At 34.9% G+C, this 23,574-nt stretch overlaps 1 protein-coding gene across 1 annotated transcript; it reads right to left on the bottom strand.

Annotated features, from left to right (window-relative positions):
• Positions 1-8,133: 8,133 nt before the first annotated feature.
• LOC136038250 (peroxisomal membrane protein PEX13-like) lies at positions 8,134-23,081 on the bottom strand. Its single transcript, XM_065721363.1, has 4 exons — positions 23,002-23,081; positions 13,963-14,489; positions 11,069-11,269; positions 8,134-9,526 (listed from the first exon to the last, which is right to left on the bottom strand). The coding sequence occupies exons 1-4, from the start codon at positions 23,031-23,033 to the stop codon at positions 9,123-9,125; spliced, it is 1,164 nt and encodes a 387-aa protein (XP_065577435.1). The 5' UTR covers positions 23,034-23,081; the 3' UTR covers positions 8,134-9,122.
• Positions 23,082-23,574: the final 493 nt, after the last annotated feature.

The raw sequence follows: 23,574 nt of genomic DNA, 5'->3' as shown, positions 1-23,574 counted from the left end.
CTTTACTGAAGTTGAAACCCTCGTCTTCACCTGACGGTGAACGTCTCTTCTCAGAAACACATGTTAGAGCACCGAATGAACTTTTTTCTTACGACCAGTTGATTTTTCAAATGATTTTATGCAATCGATGGCTTTCTAGTTGGCCATATAATGTCTGTGCCAAAGACAGGTAAATCTACAGATTATTGTAAATCCTATAGGCCAATCACAGCTGTTTGTAATGTGAGTGAAGTGTTCGAGTAAGTACTATTGCCATTACCTCTGTTGAAGATCGCAGTGCAAGTCCAATCGGTTTCTCGAAGGGTCTTGGTTGTCAGCACGCCCACCAAATTCTGTCTAACATCCTTGTTGATGCGCAATCCAAGAATGATTCAGTGTTCATACAGTTGAGATTTCGAAGCCTTTCGAATTAGTTAAAATTTCATCGTGTGTTGAAGGGGATGTTGAAGAAAAGGTGCTATTTGCATAATGCTACTAATGCTGCTACAACTATTGCTACGCATAATTACTGAACCTTTCAATAATGCTGAAAAAAATTGATGTCTTAAAATTTTGTTTGGATGTTTGTTAAGGGAAATGATGGGCGTGGGAGGAGGGTCTCTAAAATCACTTTCACTCTTAAAAAGAGAAATTTAACTTCCAATTTAAAATCAAATGACGCCCATCTGAATTTAATACGACCATCTATTCCATATCTAGGAGTTTCAATTGACGAATGTCTTAGTCTTAGAGAATATATAGATTATATTAGTGTTAAAATCGCTTGGGATGGTGGCATTTTAAGAAAGTTGAAGTATATTTTCCCAAGAGATATTTTAAGAACACTATATTATTCCTTAACTCATCCTTATCTGCTATATTATTATTCTGTTTGTGGTAGTACATTTTCGTCTCATCTCCATCACATTCGATTTTTGCAGAATAAAGTGATTCAAGTGTTATGCGGTGTTAATCTTCGTCAAGCAAGCGCTTCTTTGATTGAAGCGGGAATTAATCAAAAGTGCATGTGCGATGCTACTTTATTGATATTGCAATTCTATTGTTTTTGCTAAATGGGATTCGAGGCTGAGTGTTCCGGTCCAAATAAAAAGAAGGGTCCACCAGGGGAATATGCTTTCGCTCAGCCTGTTTAAATCGGCTATTGCTGATGTTCTTGATGACCCTTTGTAAACTTCATTTCATAACGGCATGGAGATAACGTATCTCGCGTGTGACGACGATGTATTGCTGATTAGTAGGACGCGCGAAGCTCTTCAATCAAATCTTGATAGGCTCTTGCATGGCTTTTCTAGTATTGGTCTGCGAATTAATAGTTCGAAGGGTGAATTTTTAGCGTTTAACTGTAGGAGCCTAGTTTCCATTTCTATCGGTACTTATGCTATTTCTTGCGTTGATTCATTTGTGTATCTAGGAGCGCGGTTCGCTGGTGCGTTACGTCAGACAAGAAAGGCAATGTGTTGTCAAATAGTGGAAAGTTTTGGGTCTAGTCATAGTTCGACTGTGCCAAATCCGGGTAGATTTTTCCCGAAATATCTTGGATAGATTTTCTCGTGTTGTCTTGTGCCCCATGTTACGTGTTTGTTGGGATTGCTCCTTTTCTTGACAGGAAGAGAAAAGTCGTGTCTTAGAAAAAATTACTTCAAGTTTTGTAAATATTTCCATATATCTTACTTCTAGGCACTTTAATTAAAAAAAACAATTCAGAATTTGCATGTCCGGGATCCTTTCCATCATTTAGATAGTATTGAGCTCCATGCTAAGCGTAAATCAGCATCAGTAAAGTCGGACCTCGTGCCTCTTTCTTGTAAATAGTGTTGTAAGAGAATTCTATTATGTAATCTTTTTTTATTTCTTATGTACTCCACTTCTTCCTTTGTGCTTTTATATTAGCTTTGCAAATAATAGTAATAAAGAATAGAGGCCATTTATCGCCCCTTCTAAAAAAATGATCTCGAAATTTAATTATTAAAACAAACAAGTAGTTGCAAAAAAACATAATACAATAATATTATTGTAGTAAGATGATGGACTAATATTTCTCTATATGTAAGGTTGTAACCAGTGGCGTAACTACGTCAAAATCCTGGAGGGGGGGCAAAGTTGGAGCCACTTTTCCAAAATCAAGTAAAAACAGCATAAAAACAAAAGAAAATCATTTGGTACCATAAAGGTACTATTTAGTACTACAGAGGTATTTTTCAGTACTATAAAGGTAAATATGTACTAAAAAACTGATATGTTTCTGTTGATGCTTGAATTATGTCGGTTTATCTTAGTTTTGATAAGAATTTGGAAGAAACTATCAGCTGGGGGGGGGGCAAACTGAGGTTTGGGAAGGACAGTTACGGATAATAAAATCAACCTGAAAGAGAATATAAATATATCAAACAGGAGTATGGTTACTACCCCTCCCCCACTCCTAAGTTGTCTAAAGGCTAGAGCGTCATTTGAGCGTCACTGAGCTTATAAAATATATTTTTAAAATTTCTGTTTTATAACAGTAATATATCAAAAATTGCTGGAATTTCGATCTAACCTGTTAGCCTTATCCTAAAACCAATTTACATATTTTAAGTTGAGAGGGGCAATACTCATACCCCTCTTGGAAGGGCACTAGCCGCCATGTAAAGTTCCCTTCTTTCTTCAATCTATTTACCTCTTTTAGATTATGGAAACAATCATCATATATTACGGATTCGTCAAAAAAATTGATACAGCTATATACTGAATTTTTATTTAAAACTCATCACCATGGGTATGTAAGGGTAATTATGTTTAGGACCGCCAATCCGGTATAGCCTTTACTCGCAGGGCAATGGTGTCCATATAAGTTTTCCAAGTGGGGGGAGGGGAATAAAACCTTCTTTCAGGCACATCCCTGTTCCCAGGTCTCGAAGAAATGGTACAAGTGCTTGTTTTTCTTTGTTTTTCGTATTTTTTTTAACTACTTAAAATGGTGTTTCCAAACAGAAACGAAGAAAAGTTAATTATGTAATTTATTTATTCCAGATTAATAATAACTCCCATAAAAAGAAGACAATTAGGCTAGATATTCACGAAAAAAAAATTCAAATTAATATCAATAGCATAATGATAATATTGTATAACAAAGTTATTAAGCCAAATACAAACACAATCTTATGCATAACACTAAACAGATAGCAAAATACACCAATAAACAAAATCCCCCAATTCAAATTAGCAAAGAAAGTCGATTAATGAAACTATAACCAGAAATTACAAGAGGATAAATGTTTGTAAAGTTGCCAAATGCTTGTGTATGAATAGAATTTAAAGGTAATACAAATAGAACCGTATGACGAACTACTAACCCTATATTTTACACCCCTGTCGAAAAATAAAAGAATAAGAGAAGTTGAAAGTAAAATAAATAAAACCAAATGGTGAACCTGGGTTGTAATCCTATTTGTTCTAACTATGGTAATTCAGGTTTAGATCATAGTAACTCCTCCCAAGTCACAAATATCACCAAATACACTACTGCTAGGAGTGTTCACCTAGAAAGATTCACAGATATTTTTACCAGCGCACACATTATCAATAGATTTTATTTTCACTGTAAGTTTGATAATCGAAAGAGAGTCTAGAAAAAAGACTTTGGGTGAATTAAATTCGATGTATCACCCGCTGTTTTTAAAGTTGAACTCACACACTAATCTCAATCCATGGAGTGGTAGAAAGTTACTTAGAGTTAACAAGAGCTAAGAGCTCATATGGCACTTGTGACGAGGTCGGAAGAGCCGAGAGCTCATATGGTACGAGGTCGGAAGAGCCAAGAGCTCATTTGGACGAGGTCGGAAGAGCCAAGAGCCAAGAGCTCATTTGGCACTTGTGAGAAGGTCAGAACCTAAAGTTAAACTTTATAGCACAAGATCCTTCTAAATATCAAATTTCATTAAGATCTGGTCACCCTTTCGTAAGTTACAAATACCTCAATTTTCAAAATTACCTCCCCCCTCCCAATTCCACCAAAGAGAGCAGATCCGGTCCAGTTATGTCAGTCACGTATCTTAGACAGGTTTCTATTCTTCCCATCCAGTTTCATCCTGATCTCACCGCTTTAAGTATTTTCTAAGATTTCCGGTCCCCCCAACTGCCCCCCCCCCCAATTACGTTTGATCCGGTTGAGATTTAAAATAAGATATCAGAGTTACGAGGTGCTTCTAAATATGAAGTTTCATGAAGATCCGATCACTCCTTCGTAAGTTAAAAATACGTTATTTTTCTTATTTTTCAGAATTACCCCCCCCCCGCAATTGAGCGGATCCGTTCCAATTATGTAAATTACGTATGCAAGACTTTTGCTTATTTTTCCAACCAAGTTTCATCCCAATCCTTCCAATCTAAGGGTTTCCCATCATTTTAGGTCTCCCCACCCCAAACTTCCCCCAATGTCACCAGATCCGGTCAGGATTTAAAATAAGAGCTTTGAGCCACGATATCCTTCTAAAAATCAAATTTCATGGAGATCCAATCACCCATTCGTAAGTTAAAAATACCTCATTTTTTCTAATTTTTCAGAATTCACCCCCCCCCAACTACCCAAAAGAGAGCGGATCCGTTCCGTTTATGTCAATCATCTATCTAGGACTTGTGTTTATTTTTCCCACCATGTTTCATCCCGATCCCTCCACTCTAAGTGTTTTCCAAGTTTTAGGTTTCCCCCTCCCAACTCCCCGCCCCCATCACCAGATCCGGTCGGGATTTAAAATAAGAGCTCTAAGACACGATATCCTTCTAAACATCAAATTTCATTGAGATCCGATCACCCGTTCGTAAGTTGAAAATACCTCATTTTTCTAATTTTTAAGACTTACTCCCCCCCTCCCAACTACCCCAAAGAGAGCAAATAAGTTCCGATTATGTCAATCATGTATCTGGGACTTGCGCTTATTTTTCCCATCAAGTTTCATCCCGATCCCTCTACTCTAAGTGTTTTCCAAGATTTTAGGTTTCCCCCCTCCAACTCCCCCCAATGTCATCAGACCCAGTCGGGATTTAAAATAAGAGCTCTGAGACACAATATCATTCCAAACATCAAATTTCATTAAGATCCAATCACCCGCTCATAAGTTAAAAATACTTCATTTTTTCTATTTTTCCGAATTAACCGGCCCCTTCTCCCCCCCCCCCCAGATGGTCAAATCGGGAAAACGACTATTTCTAATTGAATCTGGTCCGGTCCCTGATACGCTTGCCAAATTTCATCGTCCTAGCTTACCTGGAAGTGCCTAAAGTAGCAAAACCGGGACTTTAGGTTTTCCCCCTCCAACTCCCCCCAATGTCATCAGATCCGGTCGGGATTAAAAATAAAAGCTCTAAGACACAATATCATTCCAAACATCAAATTTCATTAAGATCCAAATACCCGCTGATAAGTTAAAAATACTTCATTTTTTTTATTTTTTGCGAATTAACCGGGCCCCCACTCCCCCCCAGATGGTCAAATCGGGAAAACGACTATTTCTAATTTAATCTGGTCCGGTCCCTGATACGCTTGCCAAATTTCATCGTCCTAGCTTACCTGGAAGTGCCTAAAGTAGCAAAACCGGGACCGACAGACAGACCGACAGACCGACAGACAGACCGACAGAATTGGCGACTGCTATATGTCACTTGGTTAATACCAAGTGCCATAAAAACTGAAAAATTCCATGCAAAACGATCAACCAAAATACAAATAAACCCATAAGAAAAGACAGTCGTAGATGAAACTACAAATAAAATGAGCCCATTAATTTCAAGATTTTTTTTCTAACTTACAAAATTTTTTTTATGAAGAATCACGTATTTAAGGTAATTTAAGAATCACACCTTTGGAAACTTACACAATTTAGTAATATTAACAGAATTTAGTAACATTAACGATGCACATATTGAGAAAAACACAAAAATGGTAAAGCAGACAAGTTCGAATATATTCACTCAACTTATTTATTGTTCTAGCTGGAACACTATTTCAAGAAATTCTAGTCGGTAAAAGGTGCCAAACTGACCCATTTCAAGTGAAATTCCCTCAAATCCAGGCTTTTCAACAATTCTAAAAACTAAGGGTACAGGATCTCCCCCAGAAATGCCCAGGCTGAAGTTTTGACATTTTCTGATTGAAAGCCAGATAATAAACAGGAAAGAAAAACATCTGATTCGACAGGTAATACTTAAGAGTTTGTTAGAATTTAAGTTCGAAAAAAAATTATTTTTCCACTCTCAGCAACAACACTACCTTTCCATCATAAAAACAAAAGAAGAAAACGAGGAAATTCGTTCAGAAAGTGAATACAACCTCAGTGAATATTTCGGCTAAATCTGCAACAGCCGTGATTGGAGAAATACCATATCAAATAAATAAAAAGAAAAGAAATTTACTTAAAAAAAAATTATCGATAAAATAAGATTTTTTAAATTAAAATCATCAAAATTTTTGAACGAGTCTCAACGTTCATTCCTTCTTGCAATAAGGAATTATTCCAATTTCTAATGAATTCAAGCAGCATGAATGAATAACTCATATTTTTTGTCAGTTTTTGTTGAATCTATCTGAGGTGAGGACGCTTTAATTCAAAAATTGTATTTTATCTATGAAAATTTTTGAGTAAATTTGTTTTCTTTTTATTTATTTTATGTGTATTTCACTATGACGGCTGTTGCATATACAGCCGAAATATCCGCTTAGTTGTTTTCGCTGTCTTCATAAATTTCCTCGTTATCTTTTCTCCTTTCGTTTAAATTAACAGCATTTTCTGGTTCTAAAACACACTTTTGATTTTGTTTCTATAAATCTACATACAAATTCTCTTTGAGAATTATACAAATTGTATTAGTGCGGAATATTTTTTTTTATATGGTGAAATTTTATCAATATAAACAGTGGTAAGTACAATTGTGTAAACTCGTCTTTTGTATCTCGATGTACTCACCATTATCCCTTCCTATCTCCTTCTGTACCATAGATTCCCTAGTTAAATAGGTCCCAAAGATAAATGAGCCCTCCCGATTCATAATACATTCGGTTTCTATATCAAGAAAATACACTGAAGAATTGTGTCAGTTCCTGTCATATTATTGCTACAGAACTGTCATTTAATTTCGACCTCCCATATCAATCATAGGATTGAATTAGTTTTGGCATTTTGTTTGATTAATATGGTTTGGTTTTGTTCTTGTAATTTGCATATATTCTTAGGTCATTTTCTAGATATTTTCTAGATTATTAGGTCTATTTTCTAGATTATTAAGTCCATTTTCTAGATATTTTTTAGATTATTAGGTCAATTTTTTAGATATTTTCATTTTCTTAGGTCAAGCTATTTATCAATGGAAGCAAAAACTGCATGGGTAATGTGTGCCTAACCTACTTATGTAATATTTTTAGAAATGTGATCTTTTCGATTTATCTATTCATGCACCTTAACAAAATTACAAAAATAGTTTATGGACGTCTTTCCTCTCAGAGGGGGGGGGGGGGGGGGGTAATTTTGAGGAACCCCAAACACTTCAAGGATACTAAAGGCATTGGTTTTAATTCTTCCAGATTAAAGTTCTACGAGCGCCCATATACATATTGAGGGGTGTAAAATATTATTCTCATTACTTTACGTGAGGTCTGCATAGCCTAATAAAACCATTACCACTCACCAGTCACATCATTACCACTGTCATTTTGTCAGTTCATTTGGTCCTGTCATATCAATGGTAGGACGAAATTAGTTTTGGCAGTTTGATTGGTTAGTATGATTTTTATTCTTGTACATATATTTACACATATATTTAGGCAATGCGCTTGGTACAAGCTACTTATCAATGAAAGCAACACTGTTTGGGTAACGTGTGCCTACCCTACTTATGTCTAATTTTCAGAAATTTTATTTTTATTGATTTACCTATTCACGCTCCTTAACAAAATATCTAAAATAGTTTATAAAAGCCTCTCCCAGAACGAATTTGGGTTTGAATAAGCGTTTCTACTATCCCTGATGTTTTGGGGCTTCATAAATTTCCCTTAAAGAGAATTTGGTCATCCAAAAATTATGGTTTGTAAAAACACAGACATTAACAAAAAAATGCTAACGTTAATTATTGGGGGTATTTCCGAGAGCACATTTTATGGGGAGGGGGGGATCTAGAAAAACCCAGAAAAACTCAAGGATACTAAAATCACTGGTTTTAATTCTTCTAGACCAAAATTCTAAAAGCGTTGATATGCATACTATGGAGTGTAAAATATTGTTATCATCACTCTATGTGAGGTCAGTAGAGCCTGATAAAAGTGATTACTGACCTTTTTTTGTTAGGTGAACTTATGTGAAGCAATGACTAATAAATTCTAATTTTGGTATTTAGTTTGAATTGCATTCTTATTAAGAATTGTTTTTTATTGTGAATTATCTTTATTGTTTTTCTTCAATAGTTCTTCTATTTCACAAAGAACAGATATTGGTATATAGCCAAAAACTATTAAATATTGGTTTGTCCTGATAAAATTTCCGTTTGGTGATGATGAGAAATGCATAAGCCGAGGGGGTGCTAATTTTCAGATATCACGTATACCAGGTGGTGCGTACCAAGCGTGGCGAACGTAATCCGAGCGTGGTGGGACTGTGCTTTACGTGCCGGAGTTGTTTAAAGCGTTGCGCGGACTGTGGCAGACATGGCGGAACTATGCCACGTTGGGCGGAGCTGTGCGAAACACATGACACTCCGAGATGTTGCGACAGTAAGTTTTATTAAAATATTGAGAATCCAAAAATGGAATTTATTCCCCTGAACGTCTATAAGCTACATAAACTATAAAGCTATAACATCTACAGACCGCACAAAATATGAAAAGCATAATTAGAAAGGAATTTCCCGAGTTCTGGTACCATTTCAATTTCTTCTCCACTAATATCCCTAGTTTTCTAAAACGCCAATTTAGTACAGAACATCGACAATGGGAGTCAGCTCATCTTTTTTCATTTTATCATATTATTATATATATAACCTCTGGCAACAATGCAATGATTTTCACTTAGAACTTATCAAATGCAAAATACACAAAGGCAGCATATTTCTCATATAGATGCACTATTTTCTAGAAACACAAAAGGCGATTGACTTCCCCATTAACAAACTTCCTCTCCCTTACTGTCTATCACGGAATCACAAGAACTGATTTCATCAATGTCTTGTTTCACGGTGTCAGAAAAAGTGACACGTTTTTTATTACCTCCCTCAGGAAGTTTATTGGCACAGCTCCTCTGCGGTTTTGTAATCACAACGTCCTGGTTTTTCCTCCGGGGTGGCTGCTTGCCTAAGATACGGATGTAATTTGCTGGAACTAAACCAGTTTTTACCCCATCGGCAGAAGCCAAAATCCAGCCACGAACACGAGGTTGCAGCTCTTTTGGCGCAAGAGTTAACTGCTGCCCTGCAGAAAAGCTGATTTCTTTGTCTGAAGCAGGCGTGAAGCTGAATTCAGCAACTGCGAGGTAGTGTTCTGTCTCACCAGTTGCCCAAGATTTGTCACCTAAAATTACAGGGGGGTTTAAATTAACTTTTTCAAAAATGCCAGCACTCATATTTTTGAAAAATTGTTGTTTACATGTTGTCTTTATCTAAACAAAGTTCATGTGAAATAGAACCTCCCACATAATCGTAAAAGTGTCTAGATACACCAATACTTTTCTGACTTCTATATTCCAAAAATTATGCCATGAGAATAAGTTTTTGGCAAAACTTAACGTTTAAATTTTCAGCTCACTTCTTCAGCTTTAGAAAGCTTTTTTTAAGTTCAGCAAAATATTATCGTGCTTTTTGAAATTTACTAAAATCGAAGGATACCTCTCTCTCCTAAGGAATGTGCTTTTGTTTTCCCTTGTCTAAAAAATGTCCTTGTGAAAAAACCGCCTACTCGGCGGTTGATACCGCCTACTCCATCTCAACAAACCCTAGATACAGCGATGGTTTTCAGCTTTCTATATTGCCAAAAGTGGGTCCTTGGAGTTAGATTTTGGCAAAACTTAAAGCCTAGCCTACTCCATCCCACCGAACCGTAAAGTGGTCTATATATTTGGTTTTCAGTTATTAAGTACGCCTTTGGAATTGGACACTTCTTTGAATTAGTTTAAGATTAGCAATTTTTCTGTATTTTAGCAAACTTTTAAAATTTCCCAGAACATCAGAAAATTCTTCTCTCTCCTAAGAATGTTCTTTATATTTTGCCTTCGTCCTCAATAACGTCGTTCTGAAAAAGAGAATTGTGCCGCATATATCCCCTCACCCTCCGATTAAGAGCCCTAGATGTAACGATGGCTTCAACTTCTTATATTCTAAAGTCAGGTTAGAAATATTTGCATTTGTAATGTTTTTGTGTACTTAATGTCTACATTTTGACAGACTTCAGCGTTATGAAAACCATGAACCTTCCCAAAAAATCTTCGTAGAGTCATTTGTTTCTCTCTAAACCCGTTTTTATATTTTGTCTATGTCTCAACAATACTTTTATAGAAAAACAGGGTTTATAAAAGATAAAAACAGCCACAACAAAACCCACCGTTAAAGGGTCTGGATATAACGTTTTTTGTAGTTTTCTATATTGACAAAAATAGGCCATCAGAAATGGTTTCAACAAAATTTAATGGATATATTTTGAGAAACTTTGACCTTTAAATTCGTGTAGGCTAAGTCAGTAGATTCCAAAAGCAATCATCACAGCACCTGTTTCTCTTCTCTTGTCTTTATTTTTAGATCCTCGCTTTGTTCAAACAATATTCTTGTGAAAATGGAGTCTATATTCTCTAGATAAAACAATGGTTTTCAGTTTTCATATTGCCACAAGTTGGCCTTTGGAGCAAACCAGCCAAAAGTAGGCCAACTTTAACAAGAGCTATGCTACATGCATAGAATTTCCTAAAAGTGATTTAAGGCCAAAGTAATTTTAAGTGATTTAAGATCAAGTAGAATTTTATAATCATCAATGATAGATGACACCACACCCTAAAGAATTTTTAAGAAAATAAAGTAAGAAATAAGATAAGAAGTAAAATCACAAAATAAAATAATAAATAACCTTCTAGAGGTTCTGAATGTGTTAAACTGGATAATATTTTCCACATTACATAAGGAGCTGAGGAAATGATTGCGAGGTACATCAATATAGGCCAAGATGACTTTGTTTTCTTAATATCAGTTTCTGTCAATACTGATCGACCTCCAACTTGTTCCATGGCTGAAGTCCATGCCTCCCTTGTCGGGTTCTCCTTTGCTATACCTACAACAAAAATTTTTAGAAGGAATAAAATTGAAAATTGGAAAAACTCCTCGTGGAATATCCACTTTTCGAGCAATTTCTTTATTTTCCATATAACTCGCTTATTTGCTAAGTCTTCTCGATCCCCAGGAAAGAATTATTGTCCAATTTACAGATTAATCAAAAAAAATTCTTTCTACTTTCCAGTGTTATATTTGAGTTCTTTAATGCCTTACAACAATTTTGTTGCTTGTCCACTGATTTGAATGATTGACATTTCATACAAATGAGATATGTTGGAATGTTACGAAGTCAAAAAATAACTATTACATCGAGATGTTGACTGACGAATTCAGACGCTTTGAATTGGAGAAAATCATATCCCATGGATTGAAAATATGGAATTAGGTGACATGAATTTATTTAATCGGGCAGGAATGATAGGGTACACAAACAAGGAGTAGGGTTCCTGATGAATAAGGAAACCGACTGACGAAGATAGTAGTGACTAAGAGAAATTTTACTGATAAAGTATATTAATACTTATAAAATACTTATAATGTATTAGTTATAAAACTTATAAATTTTACATATAATGGGAGAAAGGTTAAGATGGCTAGGGCACATTCTGTGGATGAAGGATGACAGATTACCAAAGGTTGTCCTTACTGGCCAGCCGTCTAGGGCAAAACGGAAAGCAGATGGTCTAGGTTGGGGTGGGAGGATGTCATAGTGACAGATTTAAGGAAAATGGGAACTTCCTGGGATGGTGTAAAGAAGGAGGCTTTGAATAGATTGGAATGGAAGAAGAGCGTGCGTAGCTGTGTTGGCCTCAGGCCGTTTGGTGCTGCGGGGAGTTGTTAGTTGTAGTTTTGGACCTTTTGGTTTCACTTTCCATTTCGTTTCTCACATATTACTGGCTTCAATCTTATTTACAGGAAACTGAACTTTTCTTGATTTTTGGTCTTCATTTTTCTTAGCTTTCATTCATCCCACGTTTGAATAGTCATTTTAAGTTTGCACTATTTTTATTCCTAAAGATTACCCAATGGGGTATAAACATTATCAAGCAAATTGTTAAATTAAAATCCTAAGAATTTCATTAAAAATAAAATAAGTGGGATTTTTTTTTTCATAAAGCTATAAGAGCACTTGAGCAGAGAAAGCATGGAAAGCAACTTCTCAATATTATGTGATATTCAATCATATGCATTTTTGATCATCCCAAAATAGATAATCACCCAACGTTACCATCTATCAAATGGTTATGGGAAAACAGAGGAATGTGGCAAAAAAAACCTTCTAGGTATCTTTTCTAGAATATTTTTAACCTGGTCATAATAATAATGGTACTATCTTAAATAGCATCTAATGTTAGTAAAAGGCCATTCAATGTTACTGGCAAAACACATTTTATTATTTAATGCACCTGATTACCCATTAACGCATCTTATAGCAATACCAAAACATATAGAATCAACCTGGCCAAAGTTTTAGAAAAAGAATGACAAAACAAATTTGATCTTATAAACAATACACATGCCCCTCTCTCCCCAGATAAAACTTTACAATGGCTTTCTTATGTTTTGACTAGTATTATAGTACTATAGTATTAAACACACCTAGGACAATACTGAATTACGGTAGTGGAATAGAAAACAGTGATATAAAAATTCACTTTCATACCCCCTTTTTGGAAATTTTTTCCTGATTTCATATCCCCCTCCATGGAAATTATTTCTACATTTCCCACCTCTTCCTGGAAAATAATCTAATCTTTATTAACCTGCTAATTGAAGCGAAAAATCAGTTAAGTATCCTCAACAAGCATAATAATGTAATAGTATAGGTGATTAAGTATACAACCCCCTACAAAGGCTCTTTGGCCAGTGAGAGTGGAAGACTAAACATAATATTAAATAAAATCACTTAAACCAAATGGAAAGACAAGAAAAAAAGAAGAAAGGAGAAAAAAAAACAACAAAACAATGCCATACATGAATATATAAACCAGCAGTCATTTGCTAAGATACAGTAGCAAAAACAATAAATAAAGAAAATGGGAAAGAGAATATAATGGACTGAGAAAAAGAAATAAACAACAACCAAAAAACACCGTGCCAATCAAAATAAGTGGATTAAACAAATCAAAAAAGGAAAAGAGACGGGGGAGGGGGAGGAGGGAAGAAATAACTCTCTAGGCATAGGAGGGAGTCAGCTATCTCTTTTTAAAATTGTCCATAAGAATGATATAGCCGAATTTTAAAAGGTAGAGAATTCCACATGAAGGCACAACAGAAAACTGGAATAAAATCTGATCTTATGATTTCAGTTTTATTAATGAAAATATCCATATTACCTTTATTGATCTGTCAATCAATCTTTATTGAACTTAGTTTGTTTTTTTTAGATAAAATCCAAGAATTTTATGTATCCCCCCCCCCCGACAATTTTGAAATTAGTTTGTTTTTTTGTCTGATAAAAGATACTCTAAACTTAAATGAGGCCTACAGGTTTGAAAGCATCTAGCTATATAATATCTTTAACAAGACACAAAAAACGAAAATTTGCATTTACTACAAATGATGACTCTTTGCATTTATTTTGCATTTGCATTTGACTGAAATTTCAATATTTTATATTTCAATAAATGCAAATTTCAATATTTGATATTTGCATTTATTACAAATGAGACTCAACAGAAATAAACTTACCAATGTAGTAAAGCATCTTTCTCAAGAACCACTTGAATGTCTTCATAATTGCCAAAGCTGACAGAACAGCTGTGAAATTATTTTTCATCCTCTGAAAATTTTCAGCAACACCAAGAACTGCTCTGAAAGTACTATAAACAGCTGCAAGAGTAGAATCAAGCATCATGCTAACTGATGAAAATGCTCTTACAATTGATTCAATGGATTGGAAAGCAGCTCTTGAGCTTTCTTCAGCTGACATGATAAATCGATTCTCCTGGTCTTGTTGAGTGCCATACCCCCCATAGGCACCATACCCTCCATAGCTTCCATATTGAGGTCTGTAGTCATAGCCATACATTCCAGAAGTATATGGGCTTGAATAGCTTCCATACTGATGGGAAGGATAGCCATAATTCGAGACTAAGCCATATTGGCTTGTTACAGAAGGCTGGTAGGCCCTTGGAGGAACAGGAGGGGCAACTCTTCCTCCGCCATTGATTTCAAAATTACCAGGTGGCAGATTATATTGAAATCCAGGGCTTACCCTGAAATATATAAAGTAAGAAAATTTGAAGAAAAAAGACACAATGAAAAAAACACACTAAAACTTTGTATTTTTACAAAGTTTACTGAGGATACTTAACAGCAAACCTTCATCTTTTTTTTAGAAATACCTTTGGGAATTTCTCCCAAAGGTTTGTAAAAACGTTAGGCAGATTATGACTAAAACGTTCACTTCTTTAAGCATTTGGCTATACCTTCTTAAGAAATCTGACCATCCTAACATGTATAAAATTTGAATTCCCTTTTAGAAGGGGAGGGGAAGATACACATTAAAACGACTGTTAAGACAACAGAAAATTAATACTTTGAATACTATCTCTCCATTTTCCCCCTTTATATTTTTATCCCTCTTCCCCTTTATGTGACTTGAGCCTAGTTTTAACTTTAGGGGGGCCATCGCTCTTCCCCAATAGAATTCCTGACCAAAATTAATTGTTGTAATTGTTTGCCATGCAGAAAACACTATAGCCAACATAGGAATGAGATATTTGGAAAATTGACATAAATCAATTATTTCAGCTGAGAAATAAAGACGATAATGAATTATTATTATTACAAATCTTTAAACATCAGGAATGTTGGTAGCATACAAGCAGCAGTAGCCTACATTACCATTGGCTATTGGTGCTAACAGTTCTTAATTGTTGCAAAAAACCTTTTAGGGGCCCAAGACCTGCCTCTTAGTTTTAGTTTCTACTATTTCTCATTTTTACCATTAAACAAATGTCCCCTTAGATTTACTATGTCATTACACCTATAGAGAAAACATCCCAATCCATCCCCCAAAATAGCCAAATTCGTAATCTATTTGGAAAATTCATCTAGTTCCAATTTCTTTAAAGTAGTAGACATAGCTTGCACAAGAGTCCAAATTCTAATATTTTTAATTGGTAAATTTAGCTTGAAGTAATATTCTTCACCAAAACTCTCTTTGAAACTTCAATAGAAAAATAAACTAGTTGAAGCACTAGTGCCAGCAACCCAATGTTGATTCCCTTGGTCTTCTACCCTAGTCCTTAAATCTCTAAGAAAAACATCCTCACTTTCTTTGGAGCATTGCCCATTATTCCACATACAGGACGCTTTCTTCTAGCAGTTTTTTTTTTTACTTGAAATGGCCACAAAGAGCCACATATAGTCATCATGTGTGGCACTAACTAACCTGTGCTCCAGATAACACAATTACCTTGCAGTTCTAAGTAATAACCCGTAAGTAAGGAGTTAGAAACTTTTAGAAACTGTAAAAAAAATAATAATAACAATTAACCTATCAAAAAAATTGGGTTTTGATGTGGACTCAAAATATATAAGATTTTGTGAACTTTAATGATACCCCATCGAAAGCTACAAGCTTGAGAAAGTTTGACTGGTTTTTATGGCGCTCGGTATTTACCAAGTGACATATAGAAATTACAAATTCTGTTGGTCTGTTGGTCCTGGTTTTGCTGGTTTAGGAACTTCCAGATAAGCTAGGACAACGAAATTTGGCACGCGTATCAGGGACTAGACCAGATTAAATTAGAAATAGTTTTTTCCCCAATTCGACCATCTGGGGGAGGGGAGTGGGGGGACAGTTAATTTGGAAAATTAGAAAAAATGAGGTATTTTAAATTACTAACAGGTGATAGGATCTTAACGAAATTTGATATTTAGGAGTATATTGTGTCTCAGGGCTCTTATTTTTAATCCCGGCCAAATCTGGTGAAATTGGGGGGAGTTGGAGGGGGAAACCTAAAATCTTGGAAAATGCTTAGAGTGGAGGGATCAGGATGAAACTTGGCGGGAAAAATAAGCACGAGTCCTAGATATGTGATTGACATAACCGGAAAGGATCTGCTCTCTTTGGGGGAGTTGGTGGGGGGAGGGTTAATTCTGAAAAATTATAAAAATGAGGTATTTTAACTTACAAAGGAGTGATTGGATCCTAATAAAATTTTATATTTAGAAGGACCTCAAAACTCAGATCTCTTATTTTAAATCCCGGCCTGAGCCAGTGTCATTGGGGGGAGTTGGGGGGAACCAGAAATCTTGGAAAATGCTTAGAGTGGAGAGATCAGGATGAAACTTGGTGGGAAGAATAAGCAAAAGTTTAAGATACATGACTGACGTAACCGGACTGCATCCGCTCTCTTTGGGCGAGTTGGGGGGGAATTAGGAAAATTGAGGTATTTTTACTTAAGAACGGGTGACCAGATCTTAATGAAATTTGATATTTAGAGGGAACTCATGTCTCAAAGCTCTTATTTAAATCCTAACAAGATCTGATGACATTGGGGGGGGGGGGGTGGTGGAGAGGGAAACCAGAAATCTTGGAAAATGCTTAGAGTGGAGAGATCAGGATGAAACTTGGTGGGTAGAATAAGCAAATGTTGTAGATACATGATTGACGTAACCAGACTGGATCTGCTCTCTTTGGGGGAGTTAGGGAACCAGTACTTTGTTGAGTTTGGTGCTTCTGGATGTGCTAGGATGATGAAAGTTGGCAGGTGTCAGGGACCTGCAGAAATTGACTTGATAAAGCTGTTTTCCCTAATTCAACCATCTGGGGGGCTGAAGGGAGAGGAAAAATTAGAAAAAATGAGGTATTTTTAACTTACAAGTGGGTGATCAGATCCTAATGAATTTTCATATTTAGAAGGACCTTGTGTCTCAGGGCTCTTATTTTAAATACCAACCAGCATTAAGCCTCTGATTTCCCTTTTAAATCGATCTGTTGATTCTTAGAATTTTGCTAGAGCCCATACCATGAGCTCTAGACTCTTCTGACCTCATCACAAGTGCCATATGAGGTCTTAGCTCTTGTTAAAATAGGAACAACCATAAGAAATCAAGCAACACTAATGAAAATCACACCAACAGATTCAATACATCAAAGAGCCCCATGGTAAACATCTCAGGCTCCCATCTACCAACATGTAGAATTTTATATTTTGACCAAGAAGAAAAATTACAGATGCATAATTTATTTGTTTGTCATTTACTTTTAACCAGACATAATTGTATCAGCCTAGAGCTTATTTAATCAGCTTTTCTCTAATGCTCTTTTTGTTGATTAGAAAGATTTTGCACCAGGAAAGCATATTCTGCCATTTTTAGGCACCAAACTCTGATTTTTCCCCTCTAAAGAGAGAGAACTTGCTACGGACTGACAATTCTGAGATAAGTGATTAATCTAACAAGTATCATAAATATGTGTTGAGCTCCCAGTTACAGAGAAAGTAATACCACAGTTTGAGGCACTAACTCCTGAAAAGTCATGTAGTCTAGTCATATAAGATAAATGGTAAACAGAAATATTTATTATACTAATCCATGTCTTAACTAAGTTGATTTATTTGATTTTTCATGAAATTATGTGTACTGACAGATAATTATGCATCTGTTATTATGAAGGATGGATGGTGGTTATTGTGTAAGGAGGGGTTTGGGGCATCAAAGCCTGAAAGATCCCAATTCAATACCTAAATTGTCTAATTCGGCAAGGGCCTTCCCATAAATATAGGTATGGATATGTGTGTGGAGGGGGTATAATATAATCTTTCTTATACTATGCCTGAATAAGGTTGTTGCAGGGTGATGCCCCCTATGTTATAACAGAAAAATGTTTCTCACATTTATTTTGTTACCTCATTTACATAAACTAATTTGGTTCATACTATGATTAAATAAAAAAAAAAGTTTTTTTAAATGAAAGTAAGGAGAGACATTAAAACTTAAAACGAACAGAAATTACTCCGTATATGAAAGGGGCTTTTCCTTCTCAACGCCCCGCTCTTTACGCTAAAGTTTGACTCGTTCTCTTAACTCTGCATTTTAAAACAGTAAAAACCTTTAGCGTAAAGAGCGGGGCGTTGAGAAGGAAAAGCCTCTTTCATATACGGAGTAATTTCTGTTTGTGTTAAGTTTTAATGTTGCTCCTTACTTTCATTTAAAAAAACTTGTTTTTTTTATTTAATTTCTGAACGTTTTTGAATCAATGCATGTTTTGATTTTGGCCCTCTGCAGAGGAATAATTAAAACGAAATTTGTATATTTTTTTTGGGCTAAATGGCTTTCTCATAATTTTGATCAAATGATTTTGAGAAAAAAAGAGCAGGGGAGGAAGCCTAGTTGCCCTCCGATTTTTGGTTAATTAAAAAGGCAACTAGAACTTTTAATTTTTTACGAATCTTTTTATAAGTAAAAGATATACTTAACTTATAAATTAGCTTACGTAAAGAACTTTTGTATTTTCATGTTTTTATTACATATATGAGGGGGTTCGCCCCCTCGTCAGTACCTCGCTCTTTACACTAAAGCTTAAAATGTGTCCCAATTCATTAAGAATGACCCCTGAATCACAAAAACCACAGAATAAATAGTTGAAATTACTAAAAATACTTTAGCGTAAAGAGCAAGGTATTAGGAGGAGGTGAGCCCCTTATATGGGTAATAATTTATGTTTGTTTTAAGTTTTAATGCTGCTGCTTACTTCTAGCTGAAAAAAAAACTTGTTCATATTTATTTTTTCATTGTTTTTTTTTAAGTAATGCTACTGTAAATCCTGTGCTCCCTTCATGGAAATTTTCTTCCCCCATGACAAATTCCTCAATGGAAAGTTGATTCCTCCAACCAAAAAATCCTCCTGAAAACGCCTGTACACTTCCCAATAGCCATTACTATATGTAAGCACTAATCAAAGTTTTGAACTTGTAACCCCTCCCACAGGGACTGTGGGGGAGTAAGTCTTCCCCAAAGACATAGTTATAAGGTTTTTCGACTACGCTCAATAAAACGACTATCTCAGAATTTTGATCCATTGACTCTGGGAAAATAATCAGCGTGGAAGGGGGCCTAGGTGCCCTCCAATGTTTTTGGTCACTTAAAAAGGGCACTAGAACTTTTCATTTCCTTTAAAATGAGCCCTCTCACGACATTCTAGGACTACTCAGTCGATACGATCACCCTTGGGAAAAAAAAAACAAAAAAACAAACAAATAAACACGCATCCGTGATCTGTCTTCTGGCAAAAAATGCGCAATTCCACATTTTTGTAAATAGGAGCTTGAAACTTCTACTATAGGGTTCTCTTATACGCTGAATCTGATGGTGTGATTTTCGTTAAGATTGTATAACTTTTAGGGGCTGTTTCCCCCTATTTTCTAAAATGAGGCAAATTTTCTCAGGCTTGTAACTTTTGATTGGTATAACTGATCTTGATGAAACTTATATATTTAAAATCAGCATTAAAATGCGACTCTTGGCTATTTTGAAGTAGGGGTGGTGAATCATTTTGTAGGTAGGGGGTTAAATGATTCAAAGTGTACATTTCAATGGACTAATTTTCTAAGCACCATTGCACCTTCAAATCAATTCAGAATGAGTTTTGAGGAATGGTGTTCTAATCACTCTTGATTTCTGCATATGCAAGTATTTGGGGTCTATGCCTTTAGTCTATTCTCACAGATTTTTACATGGAGAAAGTCTACAAAGGACAAATTTTTGTAGGGGAGAATTTTTTTAGGTGAAATTTTTCACAGAGGAAGAAGGGGTTTTTTGCCAGCATGATTTGAAAAGCAATTGAAATTAAATCAAAAATCAATTCAGCTGAAAGTAAGGAGCATAATTAAATCTTAAAATGAACAGTAATTATTCTGTATGTGAGGGGAGTGGCAACTCTTTACTCATTAGGCATTAGTTTTTAGTGCTTCAATAAAGCTTCCTGTTTTAATTAAATGTCCCTTGTGTTTCAGCAGTCATTCTGAAAGAATTGGAAAAGAAGACAAACTTAAGTGTAAAGAGTAAGGGGTAGAGGAGAAAGTATCCCCCCTTCATACACACAATAATTTACATTAATACACAGAATAATAAAAACTTCTGTTTATTAATCACACTGAAAACAAAAGGACAAAGTTAAAACCTAATTTTTCAGTAACTTAGATTTGAAAACAAGGAGAACAATTTAAAACAAATGAAAACTGTCTGCTTTATGAAGGAATACATTTAATAAAAGTTAACTCATATACTTCAAATTTAGATATCTCTGTCTCTTAAGAGAGAAGTTCTCTCTGATTTCTAGAAACACACTAGTTTTCAAAAGCCTTGTCATCCTCTTAGAGACTAAATAAAAAAAAATTCAACTGAAAGTAAGGAGCAATATTAAAACTAAAATCAAACAGAAATCATTGCATATATGAGGGGGTTGCTCTCTCCTCAGTACCTCACTTTTTGCACTAAAGTTTGACTTTTTGTTCCAATTATTTAAGGACAAATCCTGATACACAAGGACCATTTAATTAGAACAATAAGCTTTTTACAATTTCAAAAAACATTTTAGCATAAAGTTCAAGGTACTGAGGAGGGGGCAACCCTTTCACACATAAACACTCCCACTAGACCCCCCCCCCCAAGAAAAACCTTTATAGTTCCCAATAGCCTATACTATACTATATGTAAGCAATGGGCAAAGTTCATAAATTGCTGCTCTTCCCTCAATGTGGGGCCAAGTCATGCTTAAAGACATAGCTATTAGATCTTTCAACTATGCTGAAGAACATGGCTACCTCAAAATTTTGATTGGATAATTATGTGTAAAAAAGGGGGTGGGAGTGGGGTGGTGGCTGCCCTCCAATATTTTTTGTCACTTAAAAAGGCACTATAACTTTGGATTTCTAATTAAATGAGCCCTCTCATGACCTTCTAGGATCACTGGTTCAATACAATCACCCCTGGGGAACCAAAAAACAAAATTCCAAATTCCACATTTTTGCATATAGGAGCTTGAAACCTCTACAGTAGGGTTCTCTGATATTCTGAGTCTCATGGTGTGGTTTTCATTAAGATCACTTGATTTCTTAGGGTTGTTTTCCCTAGTGCAAAAATTACACAAATTTTCTCAGGTTTATAATGTTTGATGAGCAATATTGAACTTCATGAACTGAACACATTTTTAATAAACATCAAAATTTGATTATTATGATATATCTATTATTATTAAGACTCTGTCTCTTACAGTTTTGGTTACTATTGAGTCAATTTGCTCCTTACTTACAGTTGTTTATAATAAACTGTTTGATTATCTCTCTCTGTAGGATACTCTCATCTATAGAAAGCAGACTCCAGAGATAGAAGACTCAATTCAAACCAACTCAGTAACAATGACCATATTCAATTCTGCCAAAATTCTGAAAATAATACCAAGTCTGAATGCACAGACTCTTCTTTACAATCAGAGATTCTACAGTTTTTTGAAGACAAAAGAAAATGTTGGTTCAGTCCTTCTTTATGTAATGATTTCCAAACTGTCTCAGAAAATATAGCATGGCAATACTTTTGTCTGCTCTAGTTTTTTTTGGTTAAAATGCAAGAGACATAAACTTGAAGATGATCAGATTAGAAAATGATTGATGTTGAAATTGACAAAAAAAAATTATATATTCTGACTGAAATAGATTTTGTTGTATTTATCTCTATATTTCTTGGTTTGTATAATTTTTCTATCAGTAAAGTATAGCCTGGGCTAAATAAAACTCATGCACTTACTATACTAAAATTCTTTCTATATTATTATTAACATGTTTTAGTTCTGATGTATGTATTTGAGTATACATATTTTATTATTTAAATACAAATCACATGTTTAGTCATGTATTTGGAAATACAATTTAAATATACTGATGACCAAGCATTTTGTATTAAGATACTTTTTTAATATCTTTTAGCAATCACTGCCTTAAGCAACAACAAATTTTCTCTGATTTCCCTTTTAAATTGGCAAGGGGTTTTATAACTCTACTAACAAAACTAAAAACTGCTTAACATGATTCAAGTCTTGGCAGGTAATTTTTTATTGTATATGGTGGTATGTTGCCTATTTTCTACTTGAATAACAGAAATGGCATTTTCAGAACTAAAGCCAGGGAGAAAGAAATGGATATCTGAAAATTAAGGTAAAATGTTTTATTTTGGCAAAAACCTGTCAAACTTGTCATGTAGACAAAATTGAGCACCCTCTGGAGGGAGTGGATGTAGTTACTTCAAAATACCTTCCCATGACACACTTTAGCTTGTAAACCCATCCCTGAAAGTTTCATTTTCCTGACATAACCCCTTTCTCATGTAGCTAAAAGTAGCTAAAGTAGAATTTTACTGTATACTGATATGCTTTCCTAGCAGCTTCTAATTAGAGTCTGAGTAGCCTATTTTTCCATGTTTTCTCTCTGTTTTAGTGTTGTTTCCTTTTCTTTAGCACTACAATTTTCTTTAGTGTTAATGATTTTGTGTGCTGTTCATGTGTTTCCTCTGTGTTCATTGTATTGTTTTTGTGTTACAAAAACAGTGAGTGCTTACCATTTTGAGTGAAAATAAATAAACAAATCAAACTAAACCTATCTTTACTTAAATATAAAACCTTGTCATTGCTCAGAAGCTGGTACATTTACATTGCAGCCTACATATTTCAACCTGTATCAATTTGAAGAAAATTACTAAGTGGCTTATTTGAAAAGCACATACTCAGCATTTAAGGTTCTATTTTGTGTTTGCATTTCCTGGAGATTATACACTGATACATTCTATATGGGTAAGTTGAATTTGTCAGGCTAGGCAAAAACAAGAATGGGAATACTTATTTCGTGCAAAAATAGTATAAAAAGCTAAATTATATGAATCGTCATTTGTGTCTTTAAAAGAAGGATTTTTATATTCGTCCCATTGAAACTAAGCTTTAGGATAATTTTTCTAACAAAGAAATTTGTAACTTGGCTCATTGAATATATCAGGAGTAATTTGTTTTTTTATTTTTCAAAACACTGTTTTTATTTTTTTTGTGGACATGAAGGCCACAAAAAGAGACAAGAAAATTATTTTCCAACAAAGCATAGACTGCAAACCGTATATATAACACAAAATTTATTTTCACTCTCGGATAACATTAAAACTGAAACCAAACAGCTATTATTCTGTATGTGAAGAGGACCAATCCCTCCTCAATTCCTTGCTCGTTACTTAAATGTTTATTAGCGCTTAAGAAAAGCTTCTTGTTCAAATTCAACGTGCATTTTATTACAAAGAAAACGAAGAAGTCAA

This window comes from Artemia franciscana, chromosome 17 (genome assembly GCF_032884065.1).
Source record: "Artemia franciscana chromosome 17, ASM3288406v1, whole genome shotgun sequence".
In the NCBI taxonomy this organism is placed as follows: domain Eukaryota; kingdom Metazoa; phylum Arthropoda; class Branchiopoda; order Anostraca; family Artemiidae; genus Artemia; species Artemia franciscana.
This window is presented reverse-complemented; position numbering and strand designations above follow the sequence as displayed.